The sequence below is a fragment of the Scyliorhinus torazame genome, chromosome 6 (assembly GCF_047496885.1).
Source record: "Scyliorhinus torazame isolate Kashiwa2021f chromosome 6, sScyTor2.1, whole genome shotgun sequence".
Taxonomy (NCBI): domain Eukaryota; kingdom Metazoa; phylum Chordata; class Chondrichthyes; order Carcharhiniformes; family Scyliorhinidae; genus Scyliorhinus; species Scyliorhinus torazame.
This window is the reverse complement of record NC_092712.1, coordinates 57,498,322-57,516,722: the sequence shown is the minus strand read 5'-3', so window position 1 is coordinate 57,516,722 and position 18,401 is coordinate 57,498,322. Positions and strand designations below refer to the sequence as shown.

The 18,401-nt window shown below is 47.0% G+C and overlaps 1 protein-coding gene across 2 annotated transcripts in view; it reads left to right on the top strand.

Annotated features, from left to right (window-relative positions):
- The window catches only part of ptprn2 (protein tyrosine phosphatase receptor type N2), a 1,583,832-nt gene that overhangs the window by 631,757 nt on the left and 933,674 nt on the right, over positions 1-18,401 (top strand). Inside the window, exons 6-7 of one of the 2 annotated variants that reach the window (XM_072508225.1) lie at positions 1,306-1,759; positions 17,330-17,554. In XM_072508225.1, the coding sequence (XP_072364326.1) occupies positions 1,306-1,759; positions 17,330-17,554 (679 nt within the window). The remainder of the gene's footprint in view (positions 1-1,305; positions 1,760-17,329; positions 17,555-18,401) is intronic. The other variant, XM_072508226.1, reaches the window with a different exon arrangement.

Here is an 18,401-nt window from a genome sequence, read left to right as displayed (position 1 = left end):
CCCTCCTGTAAAGTACTTATTTCTGGCTGCAATTTTGTCTTTTACTGCTCAGAACTAGTTGGACACTGCGCATCGTGTTCACAAAATCTCGTAGGTCCCTTCAATTTCATTCTTGTCCACTTTAATGTCATTCAAGTGTTGTCCATTTTTGTTCCTTTATGCAAGTGTTACCTCTGCACCTCCACAACTTTGAATTGTACTGCAGATCTTTTATTCATAGGAGCATCAGATCATTCTTAGGGTTCACCAAAGTAGTGCTGTTTGAAAGAACTTCAATTTATAAAAAACACTTCTATAATATCTCTTATAAATGTCCCATATAGCTTCAGCTACAATGAATTGATTCGCATTTCAGACAGTGCTGTAGGTAAGCTACCTTTGAATGCATCAATGTTTCACAAACAGCAGCGAGACAAGTGACTAATTAATTACTTCTGGTGTCGCTTGATGAAGGAATGCTGTCCATGATTCCAATTTTCTCTTTAAGTAATGTTCACAGAAACTTGAGCTGTTCGACTGGTCCAGGTGCATATTAAATGTCTCCTCCAAAGATTGACGCCTCTCTGTCAGTGCGGAAGTGTCAGCCTAGATTACTGATTCAAATCCCTGAATGGGGGCTTGAACCTGGAGCCTCCTGGCTCTGAAGCAAACACCTGAGCTGAGTTATTATTTTATCAAAAGCTTTTCTCTCTGTCTGAGATTTGGTGGATCATGACAAGGGGGCTGCGTCACTGGGAACTAATGTCTGCCGCAATATTTTGGCCAGACATTACTGTCGGTGTTCACGGAGAAGGATAAAATTGGAGAATGCTTTGCATAATAAGACTGATGAATTATGATGTAGAAGGTAGGGAACAAATAATCAGTTATAGAGAAAATAAACACAAGACGGGGAGATTTTCACTTTCATCTCAGATGTGCACCTGTAGAACCCAGCTGATTGTCCCCAGAGACTTCACCAGTGAGGAAGAATTACTGTAGATGGCAGATGGAAGAAATGTAAATGCCAATGATTTGCCCACTATTTCACTCACAAATCCATGTTTTACAACCCAGAGGAAGGAAACAATTCCAGGTTGGGAAGTGCAGATGTGGAAAACTGAGCTATGGAATTTTTACACAGACCATTCAAACCGAGAGTCCACATGAACTATCCTCCCCCTTTAAATAAATATACATATAGTAAGGATTAACAATCTGGGTTTTATTCACCTGGATTAGCTAGTTGATAATGATTTTATTGAGAACCAACAGCATGTTCTGATGAATCGCAAACCATATTGTCTTATTTATGTTTCATGACAGAGTGAGACGGCTCAATCGGACTCATCCTTGGATGAACTTCTCCAAAGACACAGAGGGAAAACGTCATCAAACCATTACCTTGCATTTCATCATCCCTACCCTGACAATGAACATGCTCAATCCAGGCCCTTAAGTCAAGTCCAGCAGCAGAGAGGTCAGCTTCAGTCACAAGAGGACTTTCCTGTTAATGAGCCCCTCGACAACAAGCAACTGGTAGCACTACTGGAGAGTTATTTGCGACAGAAACTGGCCGCAAGGGGAAATGATTTGTCAGTCAACCTAGATGTCTGGCAGCAGGAAGGTGAAAATAAAGAGAGCCAGGGAGGGCCTCCAAGAAGTGAGCTGCTCCATTGGAAAGCTCATGACAGACGGCCAGAGCCGAAAGAGGAGAAAGCATTATATAAATCCAGTGCCAGTACAATCAATGGAAAAAACCCACTGAGTCACATGGATGGTACGAATGAAAATATAAGTGAAAATATTTGCTGAGACAGTATAAAGGTTTTGAGGTTACAAAATGGGAACATGCATACACCTAATTAAGCCTCATGTCACTATCATTATCAGGCAGGTAGCATGATTCATTGGCCTCCTGGGACGCTCCAGCCCCCCCAGCCAGGATATACACTGGTTTAAATTGGTGCAAGTCCTGACAAGGTAAGGACCTGGCACCTTGCACTCTGAGGGCAGGGAAAGGGGTTGAGTTCCCTCTCCTCAAGGCTGACGAGGGGGAACCTTAAGGGGGGGTGGGAGTTGGTAGACTTGGACTGGGCTGGAGGGACTCAAGTCAGAGGTCCTCCCCGGGTCAATCGGCAGGTCTTCCCTCCTGTAGCCTTGAAAACCATTAAACATTTTTCAGCATGTCAAGTTGTAATATGAATTCTCTCCTCTGATGTGCTTGAATTATTTGATGCCTCTTCTAACATATCAAGATCAATGATCTGTCAGAAGAAAGTGAAAGTTTTCTCTTATAGCCTTAAAACCTTTTAACGCTCTTCCAGCATGTCAAGATCAATAAATTGTTGGAGGAAAGCGAAAGTCTTCCCTTTAATGTGGCTTTTTTCACAGTCAATATCATTGCCCTTTAACCCTTTCAAGCCTCGGTGCATGCTTAGAAGCCTAAAAGCTTTGAACTGTATTGTTTACATTCAATTTCATGGTCTATTGCCTTTTATAATCTTTTTGATTGACAGGTGTAAACTAATTCAAAGGAAGTATTGTCATTGTTTACATTGCTCGACAGGGGTCCATTCACTCTGCTTCCTCTTTTGGGCTGGTGTTCTTTCAAAACACAGTTTTCTTTTAAGAGGCTGTCTCTTTGTTCTGAAGAACTTCCTAGAAAGGGCAGATGTAGCACTGAAACTTGACATGCTGAAAGACAGTTTAATAAACTTCAAGGCTACAGATGGGCAGACCCCCATCCCAGAAAAGACCCCGGACCTGCGCTCTTCATGCCCAGCCCAAGCCTCCCAACCTCCACCTGTCCTGCAGGGCCTCCTCGACACCCTGGAGGCAAGTGTTGGAAGGATACTAACCCCATTGCGCTCCCTCAACCCTAGACGGTGCCAAGCGATGGGGCATTGCCAAGGGGCGGGGTCTGAAGGGGAGAGCTGAGTGAAGGGTGGAGGGGCTGAATGGGGGAATTGAGGGGTGGGGGTCCTGAAGGAGGGGAGGTTCTGAGGGGCAGCGCCTGAAGGGAGGGAACTGAGGTGGGGGCAGGAAATGTGGGGGACTGAGTGGAGGGACCAGAAGGGAGAGCATTTAGCGAGTCCATGACGGGATGTTGCGGGACCTGTCAGTGTTTTAGGCTAACGTAACACCTGATCCTTTGAAAAAAAGTTTCTCAGTGCCATTGAACGGCATATGAGCATCACTTCCCATGGCAGCGGGAAACACTCCCGATTCCCTGCTTGCGGGAGCACCGTTCGCCCTTCCACACACTTCCAGGCTCGAAAAGAATCGTTCAATTAGTCCCCAAATATTGATCCATTCCCTTTTAAAATCTATTAAGGTATTTCATTCTAGCTTTGTGTAAAGAAAAAGGTTGACAGGTAAATTTCAGTACATTAAACCCCTGAATGGTCTTCAGGAGCTGGTCAAAGAGGGTGTTAGGGCAAATTGTGTGTCGGAGATATTTATTTTTAGTACAGCTAGTTTGCCTTTGAAGAAAACCCATTAACCCAAGGTATGACCAGTTCACTCAATGTTATGGTTAATGTGGTGCAATGATATTCATTGTCAAATATGGGACTGTTAAGAATCTATGAACCAATGTTGGATCCAATACATCATATTGATGATGATTGCGACCAAATAAGAGGCTGCCGCAGGGGCTGCCATCCAAAGCAGGACAACATCCACACAGGGAGTATTCGGTGAGTCCGGTGGTGATGGCCACAAATTTGGAGACAGTTTCGGCAGCATTTTAGGTTGGGAGCGGGATCAGAGGGGATGCCAATCGGGGATATCATGGATTTGAGCCAGGGAGGATGGATGTGAGATTTTGGGGATGGGAGGAGAAGGGGATTAGGGAGCTGAAGGATTTGTTTCTGGGAGGACGGTTTGCGAGCTTGGAGGAGCTGAATGAGAAGTGTGGGTTGGGGCGGGAGGAGAGTTTCCATTACATGCAGGTGCGGGACTTTGCGAGGATGTCTTCCCGACCTTCCCGATAGACCTTGCCTCAATGCAGGACTGAGGGTGTTGTTTCTTAATGCACGCAATATACGGAACAAGGTAAACAAGCTTGTTGCGCACATTGAAATTGGCCGGTACGATGTTGTGGGCATCACAGAGATGTGGCTGCAAGGGGATCAGGGCTGGGATCTAAATATCCAAGGATATGTGTCCTATCGAAAGGTCAGACAGATGGGCAAAGGGGACAGGGTTGCATTGTCAGTAAGGAATGAAGTTAAATCAATAGACTTTTTTGTGCTGGGTAGGGCATTGATCCCGAAGGTGAGGGGAACGGAGTATACGGCTATAGCCATTTCGGATCACGCTCCACACTGGGTGGACTTGGAGATAGGGGAGGAAACAGGAGGTCGCCCACCCTGGAGAATGGACATGGGACTAATGGCAGATGAGGGGGTGTGTCTAAGGGTGAGGGGGTGCATTGAAAAGTACTTGGAACTCAATGATAATGGGGAGGTCCAGGTGGGAGTGGTCTGGGAGGCGTTGAAGGCGGTGGTTAGAGGGGAGCTGATATCAATAAGGGCACATAAAGGGAAGCAGGAGAGTAAGGAACGGGAGCGGTTGCTGCAAGAACTTTTGAGGGTGGACAGACAATATGCGGAAGCACCGGAGGAGGGACTGTACAGGGAAAGGCAAAGGCTACATGTAGAATTTGACTTGCTGACTACAGGCAATGCAGAGGCACAATGGAGGAAGGCACAGGGTGTACAGTACGAATATGGGGAGAAGGCGAGCAGGTTGCTGGCACACCAATTGAGGAAAAGGGGAGCAGCGAGGGAAATAGGGGGAGTGAGGGATGAGGAAGGAGAGATGGAGCGGGGAGCGGAGAGAGTGAATGGAGTGTTCAAGACATTTTATAAAAAACTTTATGAAGCTCAACCCCCCCGGATGGGAGGGAGAGAATGATGGGCTTCTTGGATCGGCTGGAATTTCCCAAGGTGGAAGAGCAGGAAAGGGTGGGACTGGGAGCACAGATCGAGGTAGAAGAAGTGGTGAAAGGAATTAGGAGCATGCAGGCGGGAAAGGGCCCGGGACCGGATGGATTCCCAGTCGAATTCTATAGAAAATATGTGGACTTGCTCGCCCCGGTACTGACGAGGACCTTTAATGAGGCAAAGGAAAGGGGACAACTGCCCCCGACTATGTCTGAAGCAACGATATCGCTTCTCTTAAAGAAGGAAAAGGACCCGCTACAATGCGGGTCCTATAGACCTATTTCCCTCCTAAATGTAGATGCCAAGGTCCTGGCCAAGGTAATGGCAATGAGAATAGAGGAATGTGTCCCGGGGGTGGTCCACGAGGACCAAACTGGGTTTGTGAAGGGGAGACAGCTGAACACGAATATACGGAGGTTGTTAGGGGTAATGATGATGGCCCCACCAGAGGGAGAAACGGAGATAGTAGTGGCGATGGATGCCGAGAAAGCATTTGATAGAGTGGAGTGGGATTATTTGTGGGAGGTGTTGAGGAGATTTGGTTTTGGAGAGGGGTATGTTAGATGGGTGCAGCTGTTGTATAGGGCCCCAGTGGCGAGCGTGGTCACGAATGGACGGGGATCTGCATATTTTCGGCTCCATAGAGGGACAAGGCAGGGATGCCCTCTGTCCCCATTATTGTTTGCACTGGCGATTGAGCCCCTGGCGATAGCGTTGAGGGGTTCCAAGAAGTGGAGGGGAGTACTTAGGGGAGGAGAAGAGCACCGGGTATCTTTGTATGCGGACGATTTGCTACTATACGTGGCGGACCCGGCGGAGGGGATGCCAGAAATAATGCGGATACTTGGGGAGTTTGGGGATTTTTCAGGGTATAAATTGAACATGGGGAAAAGTGAGTTGTTTGTGGTGCATCCAGGGGAGCAGAGTAGAGAAATAGAGGACCTACCGCTGAGGAAGGTAACAAGGGACTTTCGTTACCTGGGGATCCAGATAGCTAAGAATTGGGGCACATTGCATAGGTTAAATTTAACGCGGTTGGTGGAACAGATGGAGGAGGATTTCAAGAGATGGGATATGGTATCCCTGTCAATGGCAGGGAGGGTGCAGGCGGTTAAGATGGTGGTCCTCCCGAGATTCCTCTTTGTGTTTCAGTGCCTCCCGGTGGTGATCACGAAGGCTTTTTTTAAAAGGATTGAAAAGAGCATCATGGGTTTTGTGTGGGCCGGGAAGACCCCGAGAGTGAGGAAGGGATTCTTACAGCGTAGCAGGGATAGGGGGGGGCTGGCACTACCGAGCCTAAGTGAGTATTATTGGGCCGCTAATATTTCAATGGTGAGTAAGTGGATGGGAGAGGAGGAGGGAGCGGCGTGGAAGAGATTAGAGAGGGCGTCCTGTAGGGGGACTAGCCTACAGGCTATGGTGACAGCCCCATTGCCGTTCTCACCGAGGAACTACACCACAAGCCCGGTGGTGGTGGCTACACTGAAGATTTGGGGACAGTGGAGACGGCATAGGGGAAAGACTGGAGCCTTGGGGGGGTCCCCGATAAGAAACAACCATAGGTTTGCCCCGGGGGGAATGGATGGGGGATATGGAATGTGGCAAAGAGCAGGAATAACGCAACTGAAAGATCTGTTTGTGGATGGGAAGTTCGCGAGTCTGGGAGCGCTGACCGAGAAATATGGGTTGCCCCAAGGGAATGCATTCAGGTATATGCAACTGAGGGCTTTTGCGAGGCAACAGGTGAGGGAATTCCCGCAGCTCCCGACACAAGAGGTGCAGGACAGAGTGATCTCAAAGACATGGGTGGGGGATGGTAAGGTGTCAGATATATATAGGGAAATGAGGGACGAAGGGGAGACTATGGTAGATGAACTAAAAGGGAAATGGGAAGAAGAGCTGGGGGAGGAGATCGAGGAGGGGCTGTGGGCAGATGCCCTAAGCAGGGTAAACTCGTCGTCCTCGTGTGCCAGGCTAAGCCTGATTCAGTTTAAGGTATTACACAGGGCACATATGACTGGAGCACGGCTCAGTAAATTTTTTGGGGTGGAGGATAGGTGTGCGAGGTGCTCGAGAAGCCCAGCGAATCATACCCATATGTTTTGGTCATGCCCGGCACTACAGAGGTTTTGGATGGGGGTGACAAAGGTGCTTTCAAAAGTAGTAGGAGTCCGGGTCGAACCAAGCTGGGGGTTGGCTATATTTGGGGTTGCACAAGAGCCGGGAGTGCAGGAGGCGAGAGAGGCCGATGTTTTGGCCTTTGCGTCCCTCGTAGCCCGGCGCAGGATATTGCTAATGTGGAAAGAAGCCAAGCCCCCGGGGGTGGAGACCTGGATAAATGACATGGCGGGGTTTATAAAGCTAGAGCGGATTAAGTTCGTCCTAAGGGGGTCGGCTCAAGGGTTCACCAGGCGGTGGCAACCGTTCGTCGAATACCTCGCAGAAAGATAGACGGAATGGGAAAAAGAAGGCAGCAGCAGCAGCCCAGGATCGGGGGGGGGGGGGGGGGCGGGGTGGGGGGGGAGGGGGGGAGGAGGAACCAGAAGGACTCTCAGGGTTGTTAATATATACTGTATAGTATGTTTAGGTCGTTGCTACAGATAATTATATATTGGACTGTTAAATTATATTTTTGGAGAGTGTTACTTGTGACAAGGCAGTTGCCAATTAGGGCTAGTTTTCATTTTTGTTATTTATTATTTATTCATTTTTTGTTTATAAAATAGGTCATTGTTATTTGTGTTGTTATAATATTGTGTAAAGAATGCACAATGTACTGTGTTGGTTGACCAAAAATTTTCAATAAAATATTTAATAAAAAAAAGGAATGAAGTTAAATCGATAACAAGAAGTGATATAGGATCAGAAGGCTAAGAATCTCTGTGGGTAGGGTTGAGGAATCGCAAAGGTAAAAAGACCCTGATGGGAGTTATGTACAGGCCCTCTAGCAGTAGTCAGGATGTGGGGCAGAAAATAAATCAGGAGATAGAGAAAGCATGTAAAAAAGGCAATATCACAATAGTCATGGGGGACTTCAATATGCAGGTGGACTGGGAAAATCAGGTTGGTAGTGGATGCCAAGAAAAGGAATTTGTGGAATGCCGAAGTGATGTTGTTTTGCAGCAGCTTGTGACTACTAGGGAACAGGCAATTCTGGATTTGCAATGAGGCAGACTTGATCAGGGAACTTAAGGTGAAGGAATCCTTCGGGAGCAGTGACCACAATATGATACAATTTATCCTGCAGTATCTCCCCTAGCTGAGATATTTAAATCATCGACAGCCACAGGAGAGGTGCCTGAAGATTGGAAGGGCATCAAATGGTGTGCCCTTGTTTAAGAAGGGCTGTACAGATAAGCCTGGGAACTACCGACAGGTGAGTCTTACATCTGTAGTGGGTAAGTTGTGAGAATGTATTTTGAGGGACAGGATCTACAGGCATTTAGACAGTCAAGGGCTAATTAGGGAAAGTCAGCATGGCTTTGTAAGGGGAAAGTCATACTCACGAATTTGATTGAGTTTTTTGAAGGGGTAACCAAGAAGGTAGATGAGGGCAGTGCGGTCGACGTTGTCCACATGGACTTTAGCAAGGCCTTTGACAAGGTACCGCATGGTAGGTTGTTGCAAAAGGTTAAATCTCACGGAATCCAGGGCAACGTAGCCAATTGGATACAAAATTGGCTTGGCAACCGAAGCCAAAGGGTGGTTGTGGAGGGTTGTTTTTCAAACTGGAGGCCTATGACCAGCGGTGTGCCTCAGGGATTGATGATGGGTCCACTGTTATTTATTATATATATTAATGATTTGGATGAGAATGTAGGAGGCATGGTTAGTAAGTTTGCAGATGACACCAAGATTGGTGGCATAGTGGATAGTGAAGAAGGTTCTAAAAGATTGCAACAGGATCTTGACCAATTGGGCCAGTGGGCCGATGAATGGCAGATGGAGTTTAATTTGGATAAATGTGAGGTGCTGCATTTTGGTAGATTAAATCAGGGCAGGGCCTACTCAGTTAATGGTAGGTAGTTGGGGAGAGTTACAGAACAAAGAGATCCAGGGGTACTGGTTCAAAGCTCTTTGAAGTCGCAGGTGGACAGGGTGGTGAAGAAGGCATTCAGCATGCCAGGTTTTATTGGTCAGAATATTGAATACAGGAGTTGGGACGTCTTGTTGACGTTATACAAGATATTGGTAAGACCATACATGGAGTAAGACCAGTTCTGGTCACCCTATTATAGGAAGAATATTGTTTAACTAGAAAGAGTGCAGAAGAGATTTATGAGGATGCTACCAGGACTTGATGGTCTGAGTTATAAGGAGAGGCTGGATAGGCTGGGACTTTTTTCCCTGGAGCGTAGGAGGCCTTGGGTTGATCTTATAGAGGTCTATAAAATAATGAGGAGCATCAATAAGGTAGATAGTCAATATATTTTCCCCAAAGGTAGAGAAATCTAAAACTAGAGGGCATAGGTTTAAGGTGAGAGATACAAAAGAGACCAGAGGGGAAATTTCTTCACACAGAGGGTGGTGAGCATCTGGAATGTGCTGCCAGAGGCCGTGGTAGAGACGGGAACAATTTTGTCCTTTAAAAAGCAGTTAGACCGTTACATGGGCAGGGTGGGGAGAGAGGGATTTGGGCCAAATTCAGGCAAGTGGGACTAGCTTAGTGATAGAAACTGGGCAGCATGGATCAGCTGGGCCGATGGGCCTGTTTCCATGCTGTAAACATCTATGACTCTATAAAAACGCTGCCAGCCCAATCAGAGGGCCGGCAGCACAGCACCTGCTGCAACGCCATTGCCATTAGTGGCCAATGCTGTGGCTGCATGTCCACGGCGAGGGTGCCTTAATGAGATGGCACCCTCAAAGAGATGTAAATTTGGTTGGGAGAAGCAAGAGCCAAACTCGCAGGTACAGCAATTGTGGACAAAGTTGGGGTCTGATCACCTTAATGACCCCTGAATGGCTCAATTGGTCTGGTGGGTGGACAAGTCACAGACTCACACAGGGCAGTAGAGGCCCTTCGACTCATCAACTCTGCACCGATGCGTAAAAAACACCTTACCTACCTATCTAATCTCTTTTCCCAGCACATGGCCCACACCCTTAAATGTGATGACATGCCAAGTACTCATCCAGGTATTTTTTAAAGGATGGGAGGCAACTCACCTCGACCACTCTCCCAGGCAGTGCAGGTTAGCACTGTTGATTCACAGTGCCAGGGACCCTGGTTCGATTCCTGCTTGGGTCACTGTCTGTGCAGGGTCTGCAACTTCTCCCTGTGTCTGCGTGGGTTTCCTCTGGGTGCTCCGGTTTCCTTCCACAAGTCCCGAAAGACGTGCTTGTTAGGTGAATTGGACATTCTGAATTCACCCTCAGTTGGATTTGGTTTTGGGTAATGAACCAGGCCAGGTGTTAGATTTGGAGGTAGGTGAGCCTTTGGGGATAGTGACCACAATTCGGTGACGTTTACGTTAGTGATGGAAAGGGATAAGTACACCCCGCAGGGCAAGAGTTATAGCTGGGGGAAGGGCAATTATGATGCCATTAGACATGACTTGGGAGGGGTAGGTTGGAGAAGTAGGCTGCAAGTGTTGGGCACACTGGATATGTGGAGCTTGTTCAAGGAACAGCTACAGCGTGTTCTTGATAAGTACGTACCGGTCAGGCAGGGAGGAAGGCGTCGAGCGAGGGAACCGTGGTTTACCAAAGAAGTGGAATCTCTTGTTAAGAGGAAGAAGGAGGCCTATGTGAAGATGAGGTGTGAAGTTTCAGTTGGGGAGCTTGATAGTTACAAGGTAGCGAGGAAGGATCTAAAGAGAGAGCTAAGACGAGCAAGGAGGGGACATGAGAAGTATTTGGCAGGTAGGATCAAGGAAAACCCAAAAGCTTTCTATAGGTATGTCAGGAATAAAAGAATGACTAGGGTAAGAGTAGGGCCAGTCAAGGACAGGGATGGGAAGTTGTGTGTGGAGTCTAAAGAGATAGGCGAGATACTAAATGAATATTTTTCGTCAGTATTCACTCAGGAAAAAGAGAATGTTGTGGAGGAGAATGCTGAGACCCAGGCTATTAGAATAGATGGCATTGAGGTACGTAGGGAAGAGGTGTTGGCAATTCTGGACAGGCTGAAAATAGTTACGTCCCCGGGGCCTGATGGGATTTATCCTAGGATTCTCTGGGAAGCCAGGGAAGAGATTGCAGAGCCTTTGGCTTTGATTTTTATGTCATCATTGGCTACAGGAATAGTGCCCGAGGACTGGAGGATAGCAAATGTGGTTCCTTTGTTCAAGAAGGGGAGTAGAGACAACCCCGGCAACTATAGACCGGTGAGCCTCACGTCTGTTGTGGGTAAAGTCTTGGAGGGGATTATAAGAGACAAGATTTATAATCATCTAGATAGGAATAATATGATTAGGGATAGTCAGCATGGCTTTGTGAAGGGTAGGTCATGCCTCACAAACCTTATCGAGTTCTTTGAGAAGGTGACTGAACAGGTAGACGAGGGTAGAGCAGTTGATGTGTATATGGATTTCAGTAAAGCGTTTGATAAGGTTCCCCACGGTAGACTATTGCAGAAAATACGGAGGCTGGGGATTGAGGGTGATTTAGAGATGTGGATCAGAAATTGGCTAGCTGAAAGAAGACAGAGGGTGGTGGTTGATGGGAAATGTTCAGAATGGAGTTCAGTTACAAGTGGCGTACCACAAGGATCTGTTCTGGGGCCGTTGCTGTTTGTCATTTTTATAAATGACCTAGAGGAGAGCGCAGAAGGGTGGGCGAGTAAATTTGCAGACGACACTAAAGTCGGTGGTGTTGTCGACAGTGCGGAAGGATGTTGCAGGTTACAGAGGGACATAGATAAGCTGCAGAGCTGGGCTGAGAGGTGGCAAATGGAGTTTAATGTAGAGAAGTGTGAGGTGATTCACTTTGGAAGGAATAACAGGAATGCGGAATATTTGGCTAATGGTAAAATTCTTGTAAGTGTGGATGAGCAGAGGGATCTCGGTGTCCATGTACATAGATCCCTGAAAGTTGCCACCCAGGTTGATAGGGTTGTGAAGAAGGCCTATGGAGTGTTGGCCTTTATTGGTAGAGGGATGGAGTTCCGGAGTCATGAGGTCATGTTGCAGCTGTACAAAACTCTGGTACAGCCGCATTTGGAGTATTGCGTACAGTTCTGGTCACCTCATTATAGGAAGGACGTGGAAGCTTTGGAACGGGTGCAGAGGAGATTTACCAGGATGTTGCCTGGTATGGAGGGAAAATCTTATGAGGAAAGGCTGATGGACTTGAGGTTGTTTTCGTTAGAGAGAAGAAGGTTAAGAGGAGACTTAATAGAGGCATACAAAATGATCAAGGGGTTAGATAGGGTGGACAGTGAGAGCCTTCTTCCGCGGATGGAAATGGTTAGCATGAGGGGACATAGCCTTAAACTGAGGGGTAATAGATATAGGACAGAGGTCAGAGGTAGGTTCTTTACGCAAAGAGTGGTGAGGCCGTGGAATGCCCTACCTGCAACAGTAGTGAACTCGCCAACATTGAGGGCATTTAAAAGTTTATTGGATAAGCATATGGATGATAATGGCATAGTGTAGGTTAGATGGCTTTTATTTTTTGACTTCCCATGTCGGTGCAACATTGTGGGCCGAAGGGCCTGTACTGCACTGTATTGTTCTATGTTCTATGTAACCGAACTGGTGCCAGAGTGTGGACACTAGGGGATTTTCACAGTAGCTTCATTGCAGTGTTAATGTAAGCCTACGTATGACACTAATAAAGATTATTATATTATTAGAACTGCCCTCTGGATAAAAAGGTTTTCCTCAAATCCCCCCTAAACCTCCTGCCCCTCACCTTGAACTGGTGTCCCCTTGTGCCTATCCATCTTGTCCACTTATCTACCCATTTGACCATCCTGTCTATAACTTTCTGTAACCCAAGTCACTCAACTTCACTGTTAACTACCTGGACAGTCTTTGTATGATCCACAAACTTACTTATCCTGCTCCCCACATAGTCATCTATGTTGTTTATATAAATGACAAATAATAAGGGACCCAGCACAGATCCCTGTGGTACGCCACTAGGCAGAACTGCTTCCAGTCACAAAAGCAGCTGTCTGTCATCACCCTCTGTCTCCTATAACTAAGCCAATTTTGAATCCACCATATCAAATTACCCTGTATCCCATGTGCATTTGCTCTCTTTATAAGTCTCCCATGTGGCACCTTGTCAAAGGCTTTGCTGAAATCCATATGAACTACATCCATATAAACTACATCACCTGCACTACTACCCTCATCTACACACCTGGTCACCTCCTCAAAAAATTCAATTGAATTTGTTAGGCTTGATCTCCCTCTGACAAAGCCATGCTGACTATCCCTGATTAAACCTTGCCTCTCCAAGTGGAGATAGATTCTCTCCTTCAGAATTTTCTCCAGTAGTTTCCCTGCCACTGACGCGAGACTCTGTAGTTCCCTAGCTTATCTGTACAACCCTTCTTAAATAGTGGAACCACATTAGTTGTTCTCCAGACCATTGGCACCTCCACTGTGTCCAGTGAAGAATTAAAAATTTGGTCAGAGCTCCTGCAATCTCTTTCCTCACCTCCCACACCAGCCTGGGTCACAATTCATCTTGACCTGGAGATTTGTCCACTTTAAGCCAGTCAACACCTGTAGTAATCCATCGTTCTCTGGGCTTGTTCCTATCACCCTCGAGGGAACATGTTGGGTCTGCATCCTCCACATTTCCTTTTTGAACCCCCCCCCCCCCCCCACTGTCTTTCTGTAGATTTCCCTGCAAGTAGCTGTTCCCAGTATCACTTGGCCAGATCCTACCTTATTTTACGAAAATCCGCTCACCCCCAATCCAAAACCTTTTTTGCAACATTTATTTCTTTGTCTATAACAAGCTTAAATTGTACCTTTTTGTCACCACTATCACTAAAATGCTCCTGTCCGGCTTCATTTTCCAGAATTAGGTCCAGCACTGCACCCTTGTTGGATCCTGTATATATTAACCTAAAAACTTCTCCTGTATACATTTTAGGAAACCCACTCCATCTAAGCCCTTGACACACTTCCTAATTAATGTTGGGAAAGTTGAAATCACCTTATTGTTATTATTTTTGTACACCTCTCAAATTGTGCACATATTTGCTCTTCAATTTTCTGTTGGCTATCTGGGGTTCTATAATAAACACCTAGCAATGTGACAGCCCCTTTTTTATTCCAAAATTCTACCCACAAAACTTAATTTGATGCCCCTTCCAAGATATCATCTCTCCTTACTGCAGTAACTGACTCCTTAAGTAATAATGCAATGCCTCCTCCTATTTTACCCCCTCCCCTATGTAGCCTGAAGGTTCTGTATCCCGGGATGTTGAACTGCCAATCTTGTCCCTCCCTCAATCATGCCTTCGGGATGGCAACTGCATCACAATTCCCGCGTGTCCATCCTTGCCCTCAACTCACCAAGTTTCCTGCTGCCTTGCTGTATTAGCAACTGCCTATGGTATACTTCATGTGCTTCACATTGATTGGAGCATTTTCTTAAATTATATGTTGAAAATTTTTCCCCAGATCAATGAGTCCACTGCCTTCACACAAATGCATACAACAATGATTTGATAGTTCTGCTGCTTTCCTTTATTTATCTCATTCCAACGATATTAAATGTCTTCAGATACACTTCCTGTAAATATTATGCTTACTTCCTGTCCTACTTCAGCCATTCCACTTCTCCATATTTTTGTTATTTCATTCTTCAGATTTGAGCATCGCAGTAAAGGCCAGCATTTATTTTCCAGCCCTAATTGCCCTCAAGAAAGTGGTGAGCCACTTTTGTGAGGGCCACGAAGAATCCAGCACGAGTTTTAAGGATACAAAGTAATAACATTTATTGACAATAACAGATATATATAACAGCAGCAACAACTTCCCTTGCTGCACACTCCTTCCTGCTGGTTCCAAACTGGCCAGCTTTATTTATACTTGGAGTTTACTAATGGTTTCTCCGCCCCCCTCATCGGGGAAGCTCATACTCCCACAGGATTGTGGGATTGTCATTAGTCCCCAGCCAATGGTAAGCAGGCAGGTTATAACATCCCTCCCCCCAAAGTCCAAGGAATCCACCGAAGACCCTGGCGAAGGAGGGCATCGGATTCGTTTTGCCGCAGGCCGGACACCATTTGCACGCGGCGCTGGATCAGGCGGCGTGTAACGAGACGGAGACCGGCGCTTCCGTGATGAATGGCGTAACGGTTGTACATCCACGGCCCGTGGACCCGAGAATTCCCACTCTCATGCGTCCTGTGTCTCCATCTCGGAGTCAGAGTCTGCTCCCTCCGTCATGTCAGCGTCTCTATCTCCATTCGGTGCTGTAACGACCTGCGCAGGCTTTGAGTGAGGCACCAGTGGAAGATTGTGAGGACTACCTTCCTTTGTCTCTGCCTCTGCGGCTGTAGAAATGAGCTCCTGGGGCGGGGAATCTTTGGAGGGGATAGTCTTCTGGACTGAACGTGGTCTACATGTTTGCGCTGGAGACGACCCTGGGCTTGCACCTGGTAAGATATAGGGCCAGTTTGGTGAAAGATTACGCCAGGAACCCACTGGGCACCACCAGCAAAATTCCGAACGAACACTGGGCCACCGGGCGCAAACTGCCGAATCGGCCGATGCCGAGAAAATCCCTGTCCCTGCCGTTCTTGTGTGCGGCGTACTTTTGCGCCGATGTCCGGGAAAACCATACTAAGGTGGGTGCGAAGTCTCCGGCCCATTAGGAGTTCTGCGGGAGCTACCCCAGTCACCGCATGGGGGGTGGTCCTATACGTAAACAAAAAGTGAGCCGGTCTCGTGTCCATTGATCCGGAAGACTGCTTCTTTAGGCCTCTTTTGAATGTCTGCACTGCGCGTTCTGCCAACCCATTTGAAGCCGGATGGTATGGGGCAGTGCGGATATGGCGTATGCCGTTCATCTTCATGAACCTCGCAAACTCCTCACTCGTGAATGGAGTGCCGCTATCCGTGACCAGCACCTCGGGGAGGCCATGCGTACTAAAGGACAAACAAATCTTTTCAATTGTTGCGCAGGGCGTTGTCCCCTGCATCATATGCACCTCTAGCCATTTAGACTGGGCGTTGATTAATAGAAGGAACGTGTACCCTTGAAAAGGGCCTGCGAAATCTGCATGCAAGGCATGCACTTCCATTCCCTGTAGCTTCTGCACTCCTCGTTCTGCGCTCTCTCGGGACAATACTATTTGAATGGCCTGTTGAAAAGTCAATGTTGGCTCAGCTAACAACTTTCTCTGGCTGGCCGCATTGTTAATACCGCAAACCAAACGGTCGCGTAACATTCCTGACAAGGTCTCACCATAGTCACAGTACTCCGCAATCCTGCGTAGCCTGGATAGAAAATCGGCAAGGGATTCTGCAGGGGTCCTCTCAGCGGTATTAAACCGGTAACTCTGGACTATCGTGGACGGGGTTGGGTTAAAATGTTGCCCCACTATATTCACAAGTTTATCAAACGTTTTGGTGTCCGGCGCAGCTGGGTACGTAAGGCTCCTAATCACCCCAAACGTATGCGGGCCGCAGGCGGTGAGCAATATGACCACCTGGCGCTCATTTTCGGTGATATTGTTTGCCCGGAAATAGTAACGCATCCGTTGTGCGTACTGGTTCCAGCTTTCCAGCGCAGCATCAAAAACATCCAAACGTCCGTACAGAGACATGGTATAATGGAAAACAACTTCCAACCTGTATCCCAACAAAAATCCAGGGAGGTGGCTTCAGCAGTGTAGACAGCTATTCACTTTAACCCTCGTCGCCAGTTTTGTGAGGTCCACGAAGAATCCACGAGTTTTAAGGATACAAAGTAATAACATTTATTTACAATAACAGATATATATATAACAGCAGCAGCAACGTCCCTTGCTGCACACTCCTTCCTGCTGGTTCCAAACTGGCCAGCTTTATTTATACTTGGAGTTTACTAATGGTTTCTCCGCCCCCCTCATTGGGGAAGCTCATTCTCCCACAGGATTGTGGGATTGTCATTAGTCCCCAGCCAATGGTAAGCAGGCAGGTTATAACAGCGACATTCTTCAAGCACTTGATCCAAGTGGTGTGAGATACAGCCACTGTAAGTTTTTTCCCTTGCGGTTTAGTACAACTGAGTGGCCTTCCAGGCGATGTCAGGATGCAGTTAAGACCCACTTTGCTGTGGGTCTGAACTCACATGTAGGCCAGACCAGGTAAAGACGATTGATGTCCTTCCCCACTGGTGGCAAGCCACCCCACAGGACCTCTGTTTATTCCTCTTGCTTTTCAAAAAAAATTTAACACGTCATTAGAATGATCCTAATCTGCATTCTGCTCTCCTGTCAGAAAATTTCATTCAATCTGTGGTGCAACAGCTTGGGACACAGCATGTGAACGTGGATGGCCTGACTGCCAAACAGCTGGATGAATTGTCCGATGTCATAGCTGATGCCCTGCAAGTTGTCGATGATGACACATCCAGCAATGGAAGGAAAGGCAGCCTCAAGACTAAACCGGACTTGCAACAGCAGGAAGAGGAGGAAGCAAATAGAAGAGATGAGCTCACTCTGGGTAAGGACGATTCATTTTAAATATATATTTTTTAAATTAAGAGTACCCAATTGTTTTTTTTTCCAATTAGGGGGCAATTTAGCGTGGCCCATCCACCTACCCTGCACATCTTTGGGTTGTGGGGGTGAGACCCACACGGACACGGGGAGAATGTGCAAACTCCATATGGACAGTGACCCAGAGCCCGGGATCGAACCCGGGTCCTCAGCGCCGTAGGCAGCAGTGCGATTTACTTTGAATCTAATTTATTACCTGTGCCATCTACATGGCAACATAAATTACTGTTACGTAATTCACAAAGATCAGCCATGATCTCATTAAATGGCGGAGCAGGCTCGAGGGGTCAGATGGCCTACTCCTGTTCCTAGTCTTTATGTTCTTATGATATTGTGCAGGTGCGTGGGAAAGGCTTTTTCATTAAGTGGAGGTATCTTATTGATCATTGGCTCCGGCTTTGCTTCCAAACACAAAGCCGATCGGGACATCATCACCAGACCCGGTACATGACCTCTGCAATCTGGCTTTGGAGAAGGCACCAAACATGGGCTTTCCTTTGCAGCAGTGATCGGATGTGGTGACGCATTGAGTGGAATATCGAAGGGTAGCTCTGTCACATCACAGGTCTTCTTTTGAACACCACTCTGCAACACTTTAATCAACAACATCAAAACAGCTTTAGTTGCGAATATATCTCAGCCAGGACGAGATGACCCACTGACAATACAACCAGCTTCAGCACCCTGCAAATTAGTTGGCGAAACAATAACAAAGAATTTGTATTTCAACATCACCTATAATGCAGCAAAATACTCCAAAGTGCTTAACAGGAGCATGATTACAACCATTT